This window comes from Procambarus clarkii, chromosome 43 (assembly GCF_040958095.1).
Source record: "Procambarus clarkii isolate CNS0578487 chromosome 43, FALCON_Pclarkii_2.0, whole genome shotgun sequence".
In the NCBI taxonomy this organism is placed as follows: Eukaryota; Metazoa; Arthropoda; class Malacostraca; order Decapoda; family Cambaridae; genus Procambarus; species Procambarus clarkii.
The window spans coordinates 38,454,809-38,476,900 of NC_091192.1; the positions used below are offsets into that span (position 1 = coordinate 38,454,809).

A 22,092-nucleotide genomic window follows, 5' to 3' on the forward strand; every position below is an offset into this window, starting at 1 on the left:
CGACAGGACCATTAGTTCCCCCGTGGAAGGATATTGTCAAGGAGATAATGAGACCACAGTCAACGCTTCGAGTGTAGAATAAAAATAAAACTCGAGCTTCTAGTCAAGTTTTCATATTTGCAACAATATAAATGTCAAATGCAGATGAGAGGCTTGTCAGCTAGATTACGTATTATCACATTAATTTATGCATAAAAACATTAAAAAATTGTGTGGCTATGTAATTTAGCCTGAGGTGTACCCCAGCTGAAAATTTACATATCGAAAGGCTAGTCGAGAACAGGGCCGCAGGGACGCTAAAGCCCCCCGAAATCAGCGTAAGTTAACAGTCGATTATTGTACCCTTTTAAGAGGAGTGAGGCTGCATCTTTTGAGCCTCGCCACGGATCTTTTGAATGATAAGAAGAGGCTTATCCACCATTAGCTCTACTTGCTCTGTCAAGAACAATTTGGAGGTCAATAAATGCCACATGAGAGCTCTGGCTGTCTCAACAAACACTCAGACAAGCGTTTGAGTGGTTCTTTTGGAAAGAAAGCCACATCGCACACGAGCAAGTTAATTGTTGAAAGGAGTCATAACCTGCCGAATATAATTCACAAGAACGTGGTCCCGTACAAACTGACAAAGACGTGGTCCCGTACAAACTGACAAAGACGTGGTCCCGTACAAACTGACAAAGACGCGGTCCTGTACCAACTGACAGAGACGTGGTCCTGTACAAACTGACAAAGACGCGGTCCTGTACCAACTGACAGAGACGTGGTCCTGTACAAACTGACAAAGACGTGGTCCCGTACAAACTGACAGTGACGTGGTCCTGTACAAACTGACAGAAACGTGGTCCCGTACAAACTGACAAAGACGCGGTCCTGTACCAACTGACAGAGACGTGGTCCTGTACAAACTGACAAAGACGTGGTCCCGTACAAACTGACAGTGACGTGGTCCTGTACAAACTGACAGAGACGTGGTCCCGTACAAACTGACAGTGACGTGGTCCTGTACAAACTGACAGAGACGTGGTCCCGTACAAACTGACAAAGACGCGGTCCTGTACAAACTGACAGAGACGTGGTCCCGTACAAACTGACAAAGACGCGGTCCCGTACAAACTGACAGAGACGCGGTCCCGTACAAACTGACAGAGACGCGGTCCTGTACAAACTGACAGACACGCGGTCCTGTACAAACTGACAGACACGCGGTCCTGGACAAACTGACAGAGACGCGGTCCTGTACAAACTGACAGAGACGCGGTCCTGGACAAACTGACAGAGACGCGGTCCTGTACAAACTGACAGAGACACGTGTGTGATCGAGGACTAGCCAGTGCAGGGTGTAGCCTCCGGCCAGATTGGGAATGAATCTGATGGCTTGTAGGATAGGTCGAGGCTTGGAATTTGGTCTGTTTTTCAAATTTGAGGTTAGAAAGGGAGAGAAGATAGTAATAAGGGTGGGGGGAAGGTTGTGAGAAACAACGAGAGGCGATAAAAATAGTGAGGTAAGTATCAGTTTCTCCAGGTCACCACCTTTGAGAAAAGGGACAAACATTCCGGCCCGTTCTCCTGTTTTAATAATACTTTCTAACTACGCGGACCTTCTCTACGTATATTGGTGTACTGGATAATTAGTAGAATTTGGTACTATTCGCTTTATAAGAGACCGGAAAAATTACAGCTGAAAATATATCTTAAATATTCCTACAGCCTAGTAGACAGTACATATATGTATTACAAATAGCGTGTATTAGGCTTCAGATGTTTAGGTTAGGTTTTTATGGGCAACATAAATACAAAGCCTTTTTCCGGTCTGTCTCCCCAAAAAAGTATCAAAAGTGCCAAAATTCTACTTTCTAATTGTCCATTACGTCAGTACATCGTTACTATAAGTACTGTCTAAACAGGAGGTTAGGCTGACTATTCTGTATCAAGAACTGCCACTTGAACTGCATCAAGAACTGCTTGTCACCACTAAAGTAGGAGAGAATTAGGGATAACGCAGTAGTGAACTTACCTTGTAGGATAACACGTGTCCGCACCTGTGCACTGTTATCTGCAGCTGTGTCCAGTTACATGAAGCAGCGTTTCCGTCATACACACTTGTTGCCTGTGCCAACACCCAGCCACCAGGACTGCTATCCAGCTGACTCCTCGGGTTATGTGTACACGAGGAGCCAGAGACAGTAGCAATTAACTGCTTCACTGTTGTGAGTGAGTTTCTGGTTCAGCGCCCGTCCATAGACTAGGCAACCCGTTCTCGAATACAAAGATCCAAGCTCTTTAATCCAGCCGCCAAACCTCCTGTTTATGAATGAAAAGCGGTTTACACACGACTCACAACTGATAACGTCCGAACACTTCCGGAACAAGTGCTTCGCTCACGTCCTCTGTTCGAACCACAATTCTATAAATGCGTCACAAACGAACTTATAAATACAAATAATTACCAACAGAACCTAAACACCTAACCTAACCTACGCCAAACTATACATACAATTGTTATGTATAAAAAATATTAAATTATATATGAGAACAAACAAATTTTTAATGTATGTTAAAATTGATGAATGCGTCTGGAGAGGACGGCCGCTGCTTTAAACACCCTGGTGTGAGAACGGGTTGGACTAGGCTAGTCCAAGTGGCGGCCAGACCTAACGGTTCATTTATTTCTTTTAACGTATTGTGTATTAAAAATCGGTGTTTTGCCTATCAAAATTAATATTATTAAATATTTAAAACCTAGAAGGGGTACCACCTCTGATGCAAGTGTAACCCATAGCCTCGGAGAAGAAAATAAAGAGTACTCAGAGAAGACCTTGTGGATCCTCACTGAACACTTTGATATTTTCTTCTCCTACCACCCCTATTCTTTTGGTATGTGTGTATATATCTAACTTTATTTGAAAATTTCATTAAAATTTATTCATTTACTAAATATTATATGTTGGAAATTATTTGCATTTGTAGTACGTGGATGAAGCATTTAGATGTGAGATTCGAATAAAGTCAGCAAATTACTGTACGAGAAAAACTCGAACGTCATCAGTTGTAAGTCGAGTGTAAAGTGTGTTTCATCAGCAAGTCCTCATCAACAAAGGCCAAATGCTTGTTAATCCATCCGCCAAACCCCGTTAATGAATGAAAAATGATTTACACACGACACAAAACTGATGATGTTCGAACATTTCTTTGCTGACAATCTGTTAATATCGCATTAACATCCACGTACTTTAAATGCAAATAATTGCCAACAGAACCTAAGTGCCTAATTTATGGCTAACTATACATAGAACTCTAATATACAATAATATTAATTTATGAGAAAAGTTAAATTTTTAATACAATTTGTTAAAATTAACGAATGCGTTATACACAGAATTCACAATAGCGTGATGCATCAATGAACAAATCCACAAGAGCAGTGACGAGGATTCGAACCAACGTCCACCCTGTGGATCCCACAGGATCCATGTAAGTTCAGTAGAACTTCTGATTTCAATTCTTTTTGACCATGTCGTAGCTCAGTCGATTAAGGCAGCGTCTGGGATGCTCTCAGTCGTAGGTTCGAATCCTTGTCATGGCCCTTGTGGATTTGTTCATTGACGAATGCATCTTGGAGGCGGGGGGGTGGGAGGGGCATCTGCCGCTTAAACGAGCCTAGCCTGAGGGCAGGTTCTTTTAAATTTATAAAGGATGAGGTGGCATCTGCATCAACGTTTGTTGTTGTTAAAGATTCGCTACCTGGAACAAAAAGTTCCAAGTAACACGGGCTATGGTGAGCCCATAGATAGTTATTAACGTGCATTTGGCCAGTGTATATAAGGACTGACTGCTGAGTTAGTCTTGTCGTTACGGTTACCTTTATTCTTATGTTATAATACCGTCTGTGACACTTCAAAACCTGTGATCTCACATTAATACGAACTGCATCTTTGATTACAAAATTCTCATTTACCACAGATAGCCACTTTAATGTTCTTAATTGCATATTGCAACAACCTTATTTCAAGGGGAATTTGATTAGCTGGGAATTCCAAGAAACAAAGTCTTCTGGAGAGTACTAAGGGGTTGTTGAGAATTAAACACCTTCAGATATAAAACTATTTACTGCTGAACACAAACAATATAAAATATCTATACCATCTTTACGCAAAAATGTCACGAGAAAACTTTAAAAATACTTCCTATACAAAAATCGCTTTAAGGCTAACAATGCTAGTCGTTCTAAGCCTCTTAACAAATGCATCGTTCACATTATCAAATGCATCGTTCATATTAACAAATGCATCGTTCACATTATCAAATGCATCGTTCACATTAACAAATGCATCGTTCATATTAACAAATGCATCGTTCACATTAACAAATGCATCGTTCATATTAACAAATGCATCGTTCACATTACCAAATGTATAGTTCACATTACAAATGCATCGTTCACATTATCAAATGCATCGTTCATATTAACAAATGCATCGTTCACATTACAAATGCATCGTTTACATTAACAAATGCATCTTTCTCATTAGCATTTTCTTACATGCTACAAAAATATGTCTAGGCTGCGACCAACATCTTTTCTAAATACTATGTAACTTTCACTATCACGGCTACCGTAAGAGCCTAGGGGTCCGTTATTGGCCGCTACCATAAAAGCAATGGTTATTACCCCAGGGGGCGGTAATCCCGCCACAGAACACCTCTGTGTAAACCCCATGCAACAGGGCCAATACAAACTCTTTCTCAGGGGTATTGACCCATAAATCACAGCACATATGTTTGATACATGTGGCTATCCCGGGCAGTATGTAATTACTGCTCATATATGCACTTTATCTTGTGACTGTCGCGGAGTACTGACCAATAATAACTCACCTTCTCTTTACATGTGCACTTGACGCTAGGTACTGACCATTACAATGCGTCTCTCAAAAGGGCACTGACCAGTCACATGCGTCCGTTAAAGGGCGACGACCAATCATCACGCATGAGGAACACCAGAGCCTCTGCTCCTTTGTACCTAAGCCGGTCACGGGACAATCAGCACAGATCGGATTTCAAACGTTATTTCACAAATCCATCCCTCAGAGACTCGTATAAATCAGGATTGCAAGAAATATGGGCACCGGAGCACACACCAAGCTGAGTGTATACATGGTCTGTGCAATAATAACCATGAGAGGTAATTGACATTTGACAAGCCGCCGGCTCCCTGTCCCTGTCAATGCCGCTAATGGTAATGGCCCTCGGGTAAAAAATAAAACAGGTAAAAATTAGAGTTGAATATTATCAAATACGTGATGTAATAGTCCATATAAACTTAACATAAAAAAATTAATTTAAAAAAATATAATAAAAACTTGATTTAACACATATGTAACTGACTCGAGCACCAGGCAGCGGCGTTGTCTTGCCGTTCAATGTAAGACAATGTTTAGTACTGAGCTTCTAGTGTGAAGCTTACACTGATGATGGGTAACTTGTACTTTATGCCATCTAAAGCAACTCTCAAACCGTCATTGGTTAGGGACACAAACAAAACTTTTAAAATTATTCCTGTGCTTGGTCAGGGCCTTGTATGACGCATTAGCCTTTATCCGACCTCGACTGTGACTGGTCAGAGCCTTATATGACGCATTAGCCTTTATCCGACCTCGACTGTGACTGGTCAGAGCCTTATATGACGCATTAGCCTTTATCAGACTTCGGCTGTGATTGGCCAACGTCTTGTGGAGGCTAATTACCCTTCATACGACCTTGATTGTAGATTTGTCAGTAACCTAGCCAAAAGTGAATCTCCTTATAATCGTTGATTGGCTGTGTACTAACTAGAATGGTGCTACAGAGGGGGACCGACACGGATGCTAAATGACAGTGGAATGTATTCATGGTAACCCCGGGCGCTAGGCTTCCCTCTCCCATTGTGCTTATGATACCAGCCTGAGCTTCCGGCGTAAGTATACAAACATCTCAAAATATCATTCAACACAGTTTGAGAAGTCCGAATTTTATAAGATACCATCGAAAAAAATCCTGTAAAAATATGAGAGGGTAAAAAATTTATGTTAGGATTACAAACAATTATTTTATATAAAACAGCTAATATAAATTATTCATAGATCGTTTACCTGGGAAGAGAAGTGTTGTGGAGGGGGATGGGTTAGTCAGGTAGGACTATCTCAACCCGTTCTCGCACTTTCGTATAGTCAATATTGACTTATTAAATATGTGCATATGTGACATACTAATTTATTGTGAATATTTTAGTTTACCTTGAAAAGCTTCATAGAAAACACCGACCTTACATAACCTTCTTAGTGTGTTATGATAAGCATCTTATTGTTTCGTAATTACAATTATTACTTAACCTATTATAGGTATAGGTTAAGTAATAATTGTAATTACGAAGCAATAAGATGCTTATCTTAACATACTAAGAAGGTTAGGTAAGGTCGGTGTTTTCTATGAAGCTTTTCAAGGTAAACTAAAATATTAACAATAAATTAGTATGTCACATATGCACTTATTTAATAAGTCAATATTGACTGTAAGAAAGTGCGAGAACGGGTTGGACTAGACTCAGACAGGATAGGTACAGGCTGGGGTAGACTAAGACAGGACAGGTACAAGCTGAGTAAGAATCAGTCAAGACATGTACAGGCTAGGGTAGACTAAGACAGGACAGATACAGGCTGGGTTAGAATCAGTCAGGACAGAAACAGGCTGGAGTAGAATAAGAAAAAATAGGTACAGGCTGAAAGCTGGAGAGGTATTATGGGCGATATCACAAAATCACATAATTAATTTTCCATAACAACCAGAAAAAGTCTTACCCACCGGCACCATAGCCCTGTAGGTCTCCATGACTACAAAGTTATGGAACACAACGCTCATGTTCTTCCCAGGTTCCTTTCAGTTTCAGGAGAATGACATCATCGACCTGTGTTGCACCTCACAGGAATGTGTGACTTCGGCCACTGCCGTTAATCAATACGCAAGAAGCAAAGAATTGGTAATGGCGATTTGAGAAAGGTTATTAATCCTTACACTGAAACAATCTTGGTAACCCTTACATTGATACAATCTTGTTAACCCTTACACTGCTACAATCGTTATCTGCAATTTCCTACTGTGCTCCAAACTATTTTAAGTCATGACCCATTGACATAGTACTTTTAAATAGCTGCGTAGTTTAAGGGTTAAGAGCTATTAGGAAATCTGATTGTCTATGATGTGTTTAGTTGGGTTCTTTACAAGGCATATTACTAATATTAAAGGGAAGTTAGCGACGACAGTATTAGTAATTTAAGGAGATCAAGGGTGCAAAAGTCACGGATGCTTGAAATGATCACCAGCGTCTGAAGATGGTCATGATGATCTAAATCTGCTCACTAAGACTTAAAAGCTGTAGGAGAAAGTGGGAGGGGAGGACGAAAAGAAAAAGAAGGAAGAGGAGGAGAAGAGGAAGCGAGGTACAATGAACATAACTGACTCGAGCAATGGTGGTACCAACAACAAACTTACACCCACCTTGAACATGCTAGCTAAGGGTCCATTAGAAACAATATTTATATATGTAAACATTATACATTTTTACAAAATCAAAACATTCAATATGCCTTAGAATTATTATACAGAGAGATCTACTGAGAAAAATGCTTGACCATAGACTTATGGACAAGCTACACAGTGGAAAGTTACACTAACGGGCCCACAGTGTACGCAGTCAATTGTCTTAAAATAAAGCTGCATCTCATGAAGAAGATAAATACACCTGTCCACACGTCTCTGTGTGGGAGAAAGTTTGAGAGTTTACTACAATCGTAGACTATGTGGTGAAATATACCAAAACTTAAGTCCTTTTAACACCCCCAACACTTCGGTGGGTGTTAATAGGACCCAAGCCCAGTACGGAACCAAAAACTGAGTATTATGAGAATATTGGATTTTCCAGCACCTCGCTCATTAGGCTTCCATAAGCTAGTGACGCTTATATTAGCGTTGTCACACACAAAAAACTAGAGCTGTAAAACCAGATTTAAATGATAATTGATCCGAATAATCAAGAAGAGGAGGGAGGGAAATTTTCATCAGGAGAAAGCGCAAAGCCATTACGATTATATTTAGCACTTGGAAGGGATCAGGATAAGGATTTGAAATGGGACGGGGAAAAGAAATAGTGCCCAACCACTTGGACGGTCGGGGATTGAACGCCGACCTGCATGATGCGAGGCTGTCGCTCTACCCTCCAGCCCAAGTGGTTGGGCACCAAGAGGGGGGAAATAATTATTAAATGCTTCTGTATGATTTATGATTTTACAAACCGAAACATAATTTTTCCTACCAGCTGAGCAGCGTATCTGTAATCTGATTTTCGACTTTGGAGAAAGTTTAGTATCATTATTCTGATAACCGATTTGTAATAAAGTTGAAATAATAAATTATTTCAGTTAACTAATGTACCATTTAAGTAAAATATTAAAGGTTTATTATTTATTGAATATCCTTATTAAGCTTGGGGTAACATTTCAAAGTCACCCACGTTTAATTTTGTCATGTGACGTGTTCTAGATTTGAACAAATATAAGAAAAGCACTTGTTTGATTCAAGCTTGATGGGGTTCTGGGAGTTCTTCAACTCCCCAAGCCCGGCCCGAGGCCAGGCTTGATTTGTGAGAGTTTGGTCCACCAGGCTGTTGCTTGCAGCGGCCCGCTCACATACCCACCACAGCCTGGTTGGTCCGGCACTCCTTGGAGAAAATGGTCTAGTTTTCTCTTGAAGATGTACACGGTTGTTCCGGCAATATTTCTTATGCTCGCTGGGAGGATGTTTCAAATGCTTCCTCGGCCGGTCTTTAACATCGTCTTAAGACTCTATAGTTTGAACAAAGAAAACGGCATACAAATAAGATATAATCTTAGCCGGGATTCACCAAGCTTAAGAGCTTACTTTCGAAACATGTACATCTTTCTTCAACCATCACGGCATAAGACTACTTTTATTAAATCTTTTTTACGAACTTCAAACTTTCTCACACAGGATTATTTTTGTTATATACGAATCCGTAGTGCGGAGGGTCTCAGAGACCGTTCAATCAACGTAATCAAAACTGACATAATAGAGGAAGGATGTACAGATATCGTAAATGTAACGTAAGTGTTCGATTCATCTTGGCCCTAATCTAAAGAGGCAGCATTTATTGCTTATTTTTTTTAAGAATCTTACAAATAATTTTTGTTAGAATCTTAAAAATAACACTTAATATACATTGCACGGAATAAAAATAATATAATGGGCGCCCTGACAACATGAACTTAATAATTCATCACAGAAGATTTTGGTAATTAATGTTTGCAATAAATGAACACTTATGAAAATATGGCAAATGGCAAAATAGCGCTAAGATAATGCAATGCACAAAATACAGATCATTAGCTCTGATATGCTTGAACGATATGTTGATACATGGTGTTGATCAACATACAGACATGTTGATACATGGTGTTGACCAACATGCAGACATGTTGGCTCATGGTACTGATCAACATGTTGATCAGGTAGAGAATACCTGTACGTTGATCAAGTGGGAGGAAATAGAGGATAAAACAGTGTAGAGATAGCTATTATAGGCCGCGTGTGGTAGTTAGTGCCTTGAGGCTGAGGAGTAGTTTCACAGACGTGTCTCCCGAGACGCTGTTGAAGGCGTGCCACAGACGCAACAAAAGCGAGACCATGAAAGGAATATATATATATGGCGTGCCCGCCGGACCAACATGAGCCTACGTCACAGGGGAAGTGCTGTGCTCACTTCAGGTTAAAGAATGCTTTATAACAGGTCTAGTTGCATCGGGAGTAAGACAGGTTAATGGGGGATGGCTGGGTTGGTTGGTAAAGGAGCAGTATGAATGTCGGCTAATGAGCGCAAGGTGGACAGGAAGCCACGTTGGACAGAATCCAATGGAATCCTGAAACGCAGGTGCTGTGCCCAGAGGGGGTCCTGAGCGGTACAAGACCGTTGTTCACTACTGAGCATCCTCCGCGTCAGCTAGCCTCGTTCCTTCCATCTTGGATAATGATCAGTACAAAAATAACAACGTTTTCTACAATGCTTTTCCTACGGCATTGGAAAGCATTCTACAATGCTTTTCCTACGGCATTGGAAAGCATTCTACAATGCTTTTCCTACGGCTTCACCAGGGCATTAGCGCCCTGGTGAGGCCACTCTTGGCCAGGCCGACACCAGAGCGCAACTCCATAGTCTCCTGAGACTGATGGATGCCTACTACTATATCACAATTTACAGGCCACTTATCTCTGGGATAATGACATGCTAGTCAACTAGTGTTTTCAGGGAAGATAACTCGATATGATCTCGCTATTAAAAGTGAGCTGTTGAAAGGCTTCTGAGGGAATACCTGGCACTGGTGCCAAATGGATCAGCCAGCGTACCGCTAATGGTGAAGATGGAGCATCGGGGAGCCTTCGGGTAGACGGAGTTGGCTCTGTGGTGGTCGGCCTCGGGATCAGGGAGAGTGGAGTGGTACTCAGACTGTTCCCCACGGAGGCTAGGATAAGTCGCGTCTGTATCAGTCGAGACTGGAGGCTGGAACGTGGGACTGGAGGTGTCGGTGGCAGAGTAACCATTAGAGTCGCTGTTGACGGCCAAATATTGGGTCGAAGACTCTTCGTAACGACTCCAGGAGTCGAAGTTTGGAGATTCAAGACGATCACAGGAGGAATTGAGCTGATATGGTGAGGGCATTTCTGTGAGAGATGACGAGCTCATCTCGTCCTCGAAGCATCTCGACTCCGGAATAGTGGAGGACGACGTGTAGTTACCGTGCACGTCAGTCTCCCGTCGACCGGAGCGCAGTATGGCGTTGAGTCGTATCTGAAGTTCATCGCCGACGGTGGTGCGGGTGTCAAGCCTCGTGCTGGGGGACGAGACGCCTCTGAGGGCGAGGCCTTCCTCGCGAGACCTGACGAAGGAGTGAGAGGCAGCCAGGTTCTCCTCGACCCTCTTGGGACAGCGCAGGAAGATGGGTTCAACGGACTTCATCTGGGAAGATGGCGGCGTCGCCTGAGTTGCCACGTCACTCCCGGGCCCTATGGCACTCAGCTCCTCGTCCTCGGCACTTGGAGACCCAAGTTGGCACTCACTCCTCCCTCCTTCCTTCACCTCGCACGTAGAGGAGGTGGAGGACGGCGAGGAGAACAAGGAAGAGGGCGAAGAAGAAGGAGAGGAGGCCACAGAGGGAGAAGCATCCATGGCGGGAACATCTGCGAGGCCGCCATTGTTGTTGGCGGCCGTAATGATGGCCACCTTGGACACCGACGACGACGACGATGACGACGAGGACGAGGAAGAACTGGAGGAGGAAGAGCGGGTCCGGTCATCACGCAGGGACACCGACAGCCTCTGGCGTGACACACGGGCTCTGGGGAGAAGAATAGTTATGGCAATTATCTCGTCTCACACAGCTCAGGTCTATCACTAACGTCCTGTTAAACACCAAAGAGAACACGGACATTATGAGTGTGTGTTTCTCTCTCTCTCTTTTCGTGTTCATGCATGTTTGTGTTCGTTGCTATGTTCTTGTTCTTATACTACTGGAAGACATGTAAAACAAAAAACTAGTTAGCATTTAGGTGCGATTATGCAAATCAGATTTAACCCAGTACACGGCTCCATTTTGGGAAGGAAATCTCCCCCTGAAACAAAATACATCAATCCCTAAGCAACATCGTATCATCCCTCCCTCCGCCCCTCATGATGTTTACATACGGGATTCTCGGAAGTAATCCACTGAAAGCTCATTACCCTTAGCATATGAAGCCGCTAATCTCCGAAGCTTTGACCAAAGTTATGGCAGGAAGCGCGCGCGCTTGGTATCCAGGGCACCGCGCGTGCGCGCACTTTGTTCCGAGGCGGAGGTTCTTAAAGAGGACGGAAGAAATTGTGAAAAAAAACTTTGTAGATAAAGCGCCTTGATAATAATATCAGAGGGGGGAGGGGAGGGGGAGGGGAGGGGGGGGGTAGTTGTTACCTGCGTGTTGTGGTGTATTGTGTGTGTGTGTGTGTATTCACATAGTTGTGGTTGAGAGGGGTTGAACTCTGCTCTTTCGGCCCGCCTCTAAACTGTCAATCAATCAACTGTTACTAACTACTATTTTTTTTTTCCACACACACACACACAAACCCAGGAAGCAGCCCGTAACAGCTATCTAACTCCCAGGTACCTATTTAATGCTAGGTAACAGGGGAATTAGGGTAAAAGATACTCTGCCCATTTTGTTTCTGCCATCACCGGGGATCGAAATTGGACCCTAGGATTACGAGTACAGAGCGCTGTCCACTCAGCTATCAGACCCCCAGATGTGTGTGTGTGGTGTGTGTGTGGTGCCTGTTGGCGAGTGTATGGCAGTGAGGCAAATGTCACATTCTCCATTCTCACAACAACCCGTCCTCTTAAAAATAACGTCACTTTTGGCTGGTATGCGCGCTATGGCCAAATTTGGACGTAATTTGAAATGAAATCGACTCACAAAAGTGACGTACTGTTCCGTTTTCTGTTTGAGTCGTCCGGCCGACTCTGTAAGGTTAGAATAGATGACTTTCAATTAACGTTTTTCATAACGTTTTGAAACTTTATGAGAATTTCCTGCCCACCTCACCTATCAGAGGACCCTTAACTTACTGTTGTTGAAAAAAAAATCCCAAATTTATTTTAATTTTTTTTTTCATTTTCAAATTACGTCCAAATTCGGCCATACGGGCAAACGGCTAAAAGCGACGTTCTTTTAAGAGGACAGGTTGCTCACACTCCACCGCAGTTATAAACCAACACACGCTGCTAAAACTCCTCCGGTCAAGTGCCTCTAAACATCTACATTCCCCCGTGTGTGTATATAAATATATACACAAACCGGATTTGGTTAAACTTACTAATATACTGAAAAGATTTGTCCCCAAACGGACAGGAACCAGAGAGTGACGCTGCAAGAGCATAAAATTCCCTGCACCAACTTACTGCCCCAAACAACGCACATTTCCCAGTTTCTTTGACAGCAAAACAGCTAAAGAAAATCACGTTGGTTTTGGCCTCTCTTAAACGGTAAACTCAAGTAAAAGTTTTGTAACACGCCACTGTACCCCCGTGAGAGCGTGGAGTCACAAACACTTACATAGCTCCAAACGTCGGCTGTAAGGTCCAGCCGGCCGACATTGGGGCGGTAAAAGGCCCCCAAGAGGTCCTACTTCCACCCCGGCCGCTGCACTGTTTAAGGCTCCAGTGAGGACCACTGTTGAAAGAGTATTGCACAGTGAATGGCGCCGACTGACTGCAATGGTCGCAGTCTGGCAGAGTGATAGCACCTCGCAGCGCAGGGGAGATGAGAGAGAGAGAAAGAGAAAAAGAGAGTGAGAGTGAGAGTGAGAGTGAGTGAGAGTGAGAGTGAGAGTGAGAGTGAGAGTGAGAGTGAGAGAGAGAGAGTGAGAGTGAGAGTGAGAGTGAGAGAGAGAGAGAGTGAGAGAGAGAGAGAGAGAGAGAGAGAGAGAGAGAGAGAGAGAGAGAGAGAGAGAGAGAGAGAGAGAGAGAGAGAGAGAGAGAGAGAGAGAGAGAGAGAGAGAGAGAGAGAGAGAGAGAGAGAGAGAGAGAGAGAGACCTGGGGAAGGAATGGGGGGCCCAGGCACTTGTTGTGGACGGTCGGGGATTGAACGCCGACCTGCATGAAACCAGCCAGTCGCTCTACCGTCCAGCCCAAGTGGTTGGGCCGAGATAGAGGGCGAGCGTGTATTTATTACTTGTATTTAATCTTTGTATTTACTATTTGTGTCTGCAGAATCGAACTATTAGCTCTTGGACCCCGCCTTTCTAACCAACCTATTTTTCCTCTCTTTTATCTACTACATATAATTCTCTAACACGCGTACACATTCCCAGGAAGCAGCCCGTAGCCGCTGTCTAACTCCCAAGTACCTATTTACTGCTAGGTGAACAGGTGCATCAAAATTAAAGAAACTCTGCCCATTTGTTTGCGCCTTGGCCAGGAATCGAACCCGGGCCCTTAGTACTACGATTCCTGAACGCTGTCCCCTCAGCCGCGAGGCCCCCAACCTACTCGCGCGCGTGCGTGCGTGTTTACTTACCTATTTGTGCTTGCGGGGGTTGAGCTCTGGCTCTTTGGTCCCGCCTCTCAACTGTCAATCAACTGGTGTACAGATTCCTGAGCCTATTGGGCTCTATCATATCTACACTTGAAACTGTGTATGAAGTCAGCCTCCACCACATCACTGCCTAATGCATTCCATTTGTCAACCACTCTGACACTAAAAAAGTTCTTTCTAATATCTCTGTGGCTCATTTGGGCACTCAGTTTCCACCTGTGTCCCCTAGTGCGTGTGCCCCTTGTGTTAAATAGACTGTCTTTATCTACCCTATCAATTCCTCTGAGAATCTTGTATGTAGTGATCATGTCCCCTTTAACCCTTCTGTCTTCCAGTGACGTGAGGTTTAATTCCCATAGTCTCTCCTCGTAGCTCATACCCCTCAGTTCGGGTACTAGTCTGGTGGCAAACCTTCGAACCTTTTCCAGTTTGATCTTATCCTTGACTAGATATGGACTCCATGATGGAGCTGCATACTCCAGGATTGGTCTGACATATGTGGTATATAATGTTCTGAAAGATTCCTTACACATGTTTCTAAAGGCACCCATTTGTGAACCATTTAAAATTTCCCTTATGTAATTGTTTGACATGGGGCTCCATGGTGCGGCGGCCGACTCTACAACTGCTCTCACGTAAGCTGTGAACAGTAATCTAAATGTCTCCTTATTTATGTGCCCGAACAATGTTTTGACTTTTACCAGTCACGTTCCGGCCCTCCTCCCAGGCACGTCCCTGCACCTTCTCCTAGCTACTTCTCAGCCTTCCTCCCAGCTACGTCCCAGCACTCCACCCACTTGCAGCCACCTCCAGGAATATCAAGTCAGAGAAGCTGTCAAATACCGGTACGGACACGGCTGGAGAAACCTCTTCATTTCGATGAAAAAAAATTTGCGGTGTGGGAAGCCATTAGGGACTATACCTGTCACAGTTTGAGAGAGAGAGAGAGAGAGAGAGAGAGAGAGAGAGAGAGAGAGAGAGAGAGAGAGAGAGAGAGAGACAGAACATAAGTAGTAGACATCCATCAGTCTCAGGAGACTATGGTGTTGCGCCTCTGGTTGTCGGTTTGAGTGACCTCTGCAGGGCGTAAAGCCAGGGTAGGTTGATATGGAGGAGAAGCTGTTACCCATGCAGCAGCGGGTGTCCCCTCCCCACCTCTCCACGACGTCGAAAGTCTCCAAAGGAAAGGCAAACGCCAATACGATTGGTTTCAGCGCCGTCGCAGGAACTGTGAGTTCCCGGGATGACCTCGAAGATGGTGAAAAAGGGACACACTAGGGACCTCCGAACCCGGAGACCGCTGTGGTCGGGGCCGGAGAAGAACCACCACCCCAGCAAGGGCAAGAACGACCCCAGCCTCGGACACACACACACACACACACACACACACACACACACACACACACACACACACACACACACACACATTAATGAATCAACAATGCCACACCTAAACACAGACACTCCCAGTGAACACGTGCTCACCTTCCTGCTCAACCAAACAGAAAGTCGTCAGGTCGATCGTCCTGTCGATCGTCTTGTCGTCGGGAGGACAGCTGAGCTTTCTCTCAGTTGGTAGGTTACCGGGACTGGTTGGTTGACTAGCTACATTGGTCATTGATCGTGGAGGAGGGGGGAGAAGGGGTTCGACTCCCTCCTCCCCCCCCCTTCTCTCTCCCCATAACCTTGACCACCCCCCCCTTTCCCCCCCCCCCCATTACCTCCCCCTTCCGCCTCTTAAACCTCTCGTGACGTCAACACACTTCGCTTCCATTCACAAATCCCGCTCAAGTGAGAGGGTGGCCCTGAAGACACCGGTGATAGCCTTCGCATTGCTGTAATAAAAGGAAATGTTCAATAATTTTCATCACTGATGTTGAATTTCCTCTTCACACACACACACACACGCACACACACACACACACACACACACACACACACTAATGAGTCAGTAACATCAATAACGATATTTTTAGCGTACGAGATGTAATGAATGGGACGAGTTTAAAGGGAATGTTGCTAAAGCAACTTGTATACACAACATCAAACGCAAATATGATCAAGGTTACATGTGGAAACATTGCAATTGCATTAACCAATCGATAAATAATAAGGCAGGGCTTAGCAGTTGAAGTTCGACCGTCCAACCGCCAGGCAGAAACAAATGGGCAAAGTGTCTTTCACCCTGATGCCCTTTGTTACCTAGCAGTAAATAGGTACCTGGGAGTTAGACAGCTGTCACGGAGCTGCTTCCTGTGTGTGTGTGTGAAAAAAAATAATTAATAGTTAGTAACAGTTAATTGAATGACAATTGAGAGGCGGGCCGAAAGAGCAGAGCTCAACCCCCTCAAGAACAACTAGGTGAATACACACACACACACACACACACACACACACACACACACACACACACACACACACACACACACACACACACACACACACACACACAACAAAAATTCTACTTTCCAGATACATTAACTGTTTTAACAACTACACCATCAAAGTTGTAATGTTGTACTGAAGGTTGGCTAGGACCGGGCCGCAGGGACGGTGAGCCCCGAAATCATTGCTAGGTAAGGTTCAGAAGTCATTACCAGCTGCGTCACGATAGACAAGAGCTGCGTCACGATAGACAAGAGCTGCGTCACAATAGACAAGAGCTGCGTCACGGAAGATAAGAGCTGCGTCACGGAAGACAAGAGCTGCATCACGGAAGACAAGAGTTGCGTCACGGAAGACAAGAGCTGCGTCACGATAGACAAGAGCTGCGTCACGGAAGATAAGAGCTGCGTCACGATAGACAAGAGCTGCATCACGGAAGACAAGAGTTGCGTCACGGAAGACAAGAGCTGCGTCACGGAAGACAGAGCTGCGTCACGATAGACAAGAGCTGCGTCACGATAGACAAGAGCTGCGTCACGGAAGACAAGAGCTGCGTCACGGAAGACAAGAGCTGCATCACGGAAGACAAGAGTTGCGTCACGGAAGACAAGAGCTGCGTCACGGAAGACAGCTGCGTCACGATAGACAAGAGCTGCGTCACGATAGACAAGAGTTGCGTCACGGAAGACAAGAGTTGCGTCACGGAAGCACGGAAGACGCGGACTGTTGACAGCTTCTTGCTTCTTGCATCAGGGTGAAGGCAGCCGCCCTCCTGGTCCAGCCCGTGTCACGACGCCACAAGTCAACCCGGCCTCAGACCAAGTCCATTCCATCCAGCGGTCGACCCCGCAGACAAATTCATCAATTTTAACATGCTCTTCATTCAATAGAATTTTCTCAAATATAAATTAATATTGTTATATATTAGCATATTGTGCATATTTAGGCACTGGTTAGGTCCGCCCAGGCCTCCAGAACGTAAACAAACCTCCCCCACCTCCCCAAGGTGGACTCGCCCAGGCCTCCAGAACGTAAACAAACCTCCCCCACCTCCCCAAGGTGGACTCGCCCAAGCCTGCAGAACGTAAACAAACCTCCCCCACCTCCCCAAGGTGGACTCGCCCAGGCCTGCAGAACGTAAACAAACCTCCCCCACCTCCCCAAGGTGGACTCGCCCCGGCCTGCAGAACGTAAACAAACCTCCCCCACCTCCCCAAGGTGGACTCGCCCAGGCCTGCAGAACGTAAACAAACCTCCCCCACCTCCCCAAGGTGGACTCGCCCAGGCCTGCAGAACGTAAACAAACCTCCCCCACCTCCCCAAGGTGGACTCGCCCAGGCCTCCAGAACGTAAACAAACCTCCCCCACCTCCCCAAGGTGGACTCGCCCAGGCCTGCAGAACGTAAACAAACCTCCCCCACCTCCCCAAGGTGGACTCGCCCAGGCCTGCAGAACGTAAACAAACCTTCCCCACCTCCCCAAGGTGGACTCGCCCAGGCCTCCAGAACGTAAACAAAGCAATGGTCGCCCTCGAGTAATCTCATTCACCTCCTCTTCCTCCGCCAACAATCTACATGACTTTCTGGACATCTTGCTTTGGACATCTTGGAAAGATTACGTTCGAACATTTCATTTTTCTCAGATTAGAGCAATTCTGTTATTGTTAGCGCTGTGTGTCAGGCGCTGGTGAAGATGTGTTCTTCTTGTGGAGTTCATGTCGTGTTCTTGTTCTGATTCCAATGGCCTCGTTATTGCTGTTGTTGTTAAAGATTTAGCTACTCAGGACGAAGTGTCCATGTAGCACGGGCTATGGTGAGCCCGTAATCGTTATTGTATCACTCGCTAGTTTTATCCTACGCTACCCCACGTCCACACTACCCTACACCCACGCTACCCCCACACCCACGCTACCCCACACCCACACTACCTCCCACCCACTCTGATCCACCAGTGATCTTAGCCTGATGCTCTGTGATCAACACTGAACCCAAAAAGATCCCGGACCGCATCCCCGGGGACATAAGAACGGCCCCCCCAAAATAGGATCACACCCCCTTTCACGGGCTCGCCATAGCCCGTGCTACTTGGAACCTGTTCCGAGGAGCTGAATCTATAACAAGACCAACATGGGATCACCCGTCAGACGGAGAGCTGGGAGGCTCGCAGCACCTCGGGGGAGCGAACGAGGATCCGCTTACGACGCTCCACGAGCATGTCACTTGCCCGAGGAGATTGATGATGATGATTGATGATGAGTATGATGATGACCATTGTGAGATTTAGAAGTTACAAACAGAATAAATAATGTATACCTGAATTTACCCGAGAGGGAGGGGGGGGGGCCGGGGCCACCAACGCTATAGTGGCCTCGACGAGGACAGGAAGCCGGCGACTTGTCAAAGCTCTCCCTCGTTGACTCCTGAGGATTACTTCAAGTTGAATGTTAAATTGATGTATTTAGGGGCCTACGGATAAGGGAAGGTAATTATCAGGAGGTAGTGCTAAGCCACTATGACGCTAAGCACATAGGAAATGATAGCAGGGCCATGAGGGCTGGGATAGCAGGACCATGGGGGCTGGGATAGCAGGGGCATGGGGCTGGGATAGCAGGGGCATGGGGCTGGGATAGCAGGGCCATGAGGGCTGGGATAGCAGGGCCATGGGGCTGGGATAGCAGGGGCATGGGGCTGGGATAGCAGGGGCATGGGGCTGGGATAGCAGGGCCATGGGGCTGGGATAGCAGGGGCATGGGGCTGGAATAGCAGGGGCATGGGGCTGGGATAGCAGGGCCATGGGGCTGGGATAGCAGGGGCATGGGGCTGGGATAGCAGGGGCATGGGGCTGGGATAGCAGGGCCATGGGGCTGGGATAGCAGGGGCATGGGGCTGGAATAGCAGGGGCATGGGGCTGGGATAGCAGGGCCATGGGGCTGGGATAGCAGGGGCATGGGGCTGGAATAGCAGGGGCATGGGGCTGGGATAGCAGGATCATGGGCTGGGATAGCAGGACCATGGGTACTGGGATAGCAGGACCATGGGGCTGGGATAGCAGGACCATGGGGGCTGCGATATCAGGACCATGGGGGCTGGGATAGCAGGATCATGGGGACTGGGATAGCAGGACCATGGGGACTGGGATAGCAGGACCATAGGGGCTGGGATAGCAGGGGCATGGGGCTGGGATAGCAGGGCCATGAGGGCTGGGATAGCAGGACCATCGGGGCTGGGATAGCAGGACCATCGGGGCTGCGATAGCAGGACCATGGGGGCTGGGATAGCAGGACCATGGGGGCTGCGATAGCAGGACCATGGGGGCTGGGATAGCAGGATCATGGGGACTGGGATAGCAGGACCATGGGGACTGGGATAGCAGGACCATGGGGGCTGGGATAGCAGGGGCATGGGACTGGGATAGCAGGGCCATGAGGGCTGGGATAGCAGGACCATGGGTACTGGGATAGCAGGACCATGGGGCTGGGATAGCAGGACCATGGGGGCTGCGATAGCAGGACCATGGGGGCTGGGATAGCAGGATCATGGGGACTGGGATAGCAGGACCATGGGGACTGGGATAGCAGGACCATGGGGGCTGGGATAGCAGGACCATGGGGTCTGGGATAGCAGGACCATGGGGGCTGGGATAGCAGGACCATGGGGTCTGGGATAGCAGGACCATGGGGGCTGGGATAGCAGGACCATGGGGTCTGGGATAGCAGGACCATGGGGGCTGGGATAGCAGGACCATGGGGTCTGGGATAGCAGGACCATGGGGGCTGGGATAGCAGGACCATGGGGTCTGGGATAGCAGGACCATGGGGGCTGGGATAGCAGGACCATGGGGTCTGGGATAGCAGGACCATGGGGGCTGGGATAGGACGGGATGAAGAAACCGTTTCCAATCACCTGGACCATCAGGTATCGAACGCCAACCTGCAAGAAGCGAGGCGGCCGTTGTACCGACCATTCCAAGTGGTTGGGTGCGGCTGTAATTGGAAAAACAAAGAAAAAAACCGGTTATGGGTGAAAAAACTAACTCCTGTTTTCTGTCCTACCTTCTGTCCTATGCTGTTGCCCCTTGTGTGTGTGTGTGTGTGTGTGTGTGTGTGTGTGTGTGTGTTACATGTGACCTTTTAAAGAAAGTCGTCTAGATTAATATCAAGATCAATTTGTTCAGATTTGTAAAGGTGTCCATGTGACCAGCCAGCGCTGTCATGTCTGGTTTGTAGCGTCGTTATAGTCCTGTAGCCCCTCAACCTTTCCTGGCAACCCAGTTTGCTTAGTTGTGGAATGATATATGTCTCTCCGGGGTAGAACTTTCTCCACGGCAGATTTGTCCTTCGGAGGGTGAGGTCTCCGTGCTTGGCTACAAAAGTTCAGGTTGGGCGCACCATACAGGGAGACAGGGATAGGCCATATTGTATGACCCTGTGCCCAGGTTGACCCGACGCCAGCATCGACCCCCCAAATGCCATTTAAGTTTTCAGTCCACAGAATACAAATCTACCAACATTTTATGAACAGCTAAGTAACTTTCTAGACAAAAAAATCATCAGACTTCATGGGGGTCTGATGAAGTCAGACCTGACTCCATAAGAATCTTAAAATATATATTTTACGAGGTGGTTGGTAGGCAAAAAGATAAAAGTTAAAATCAAAAGCCTACAATGAGACTCTCAAATTAGTTTAAGCCATAAAGACAGCCGTAATTCTCATAAAATTCAATATGCAGATGAATAATAAATCATTTTTTAAGCAGCCTACTATAGTAATGAACGAAATAATTGATGCTAAAATTAATTTCTAACAGACGTTTAAATCAAGCAAAGAGAATACAAATGAACAATTTAACATAATTTGCACGTGAACACGAGTGGTACTGACTTAAAATGTCAATCAATTTTATTTTGCCAATTCCTAAATCATGCGCGGGCGCTCGTGAGCACATTTAGGTCGTGTACAAATTGAAATTGAAATTGAAATAAGTTTATTGAGGTAAAATACACACAAAGGGATGAGGTAGCTCAAGCTATTCTCACCCCGTTCAGTACATCGTGTTAATAATACATACATAGACACACATCACAAACAATAAACATATTACCAAACATTCTGAGAGATAAACATATACATTTCTTATGTACAAATGCATCTTGCTCCCTTATCAGTGTACCTAACACGCATACAAGTGTAACTTGTTCGTTTAAAAAAACCCTATCTTACCCAACGCTACCTTAACATGACCTAATTCCAATAACCTAACCCAGCCTAACCGGGAATAGCCTAATCAACCTTAACCAAGTGAAATATTGTTTTTTAACAACTAGAAAACGAATAACGTTCGAAATATCTGTCTACAACCTGACTAGTTCCACCAGTTGATATAGGTCTTTGATACGAGAAACATATTTGCGATATATTTGTAATTTACTTTCAAGACGCGATTTATACTTAATATTTTTAACAAGGGGTCGCTCAATTAGGCTTAGTTTCCCGGCCAAGACTCAGCTAGTATAGTCACTATGCTCATCCATAGCTAATCTG

The 22,092-nt window shown here is 45.8% G+C and overlaps 1 protein-coding gene and 1 long non-coding RNA gene across 2 annotated transcripts in view; both read right to left on the reverse strand.

The window, feature by feature from the left end:
• Positions 1 to 4,087: 4,087 nt before the first annotated feature.
• Positions 4,088 to 6,231, reverse strand: LOC138350035 (uncharacterized). The gene is made up of 2 exons (XR_011222002.1): positions 5,654 to 6,231; positions 4,088 to 5,602 (listed from the first exon to the last, which is right to left on the reverse strand). It is a non-coding gene; the product is annotated as an uncharacterized lncRNA (long non-coding RNA).
• Positions 6,232 to 6,529: 298 nt separating this feature from the next.
• The window catches only part of LOC123755810 (uncharacterized), a 195,400-nt gene continuing 179,837 nt past the window's right edge, over positions 6,530 to 22,092 (reverse strand). The window contains exon 6 of the mRNA XM_069300307.1: positions 6,530 to 11,438. Coding sequence (XP_069156408.1) covers positions 10,379 to 11,438 — 1,060 coding nt within the window. The 3' untranslated portion in view covers positions 6,530 to 10,378. The remainder of the gene's footprint in view (positions 11,439 to 22,092) is intronic.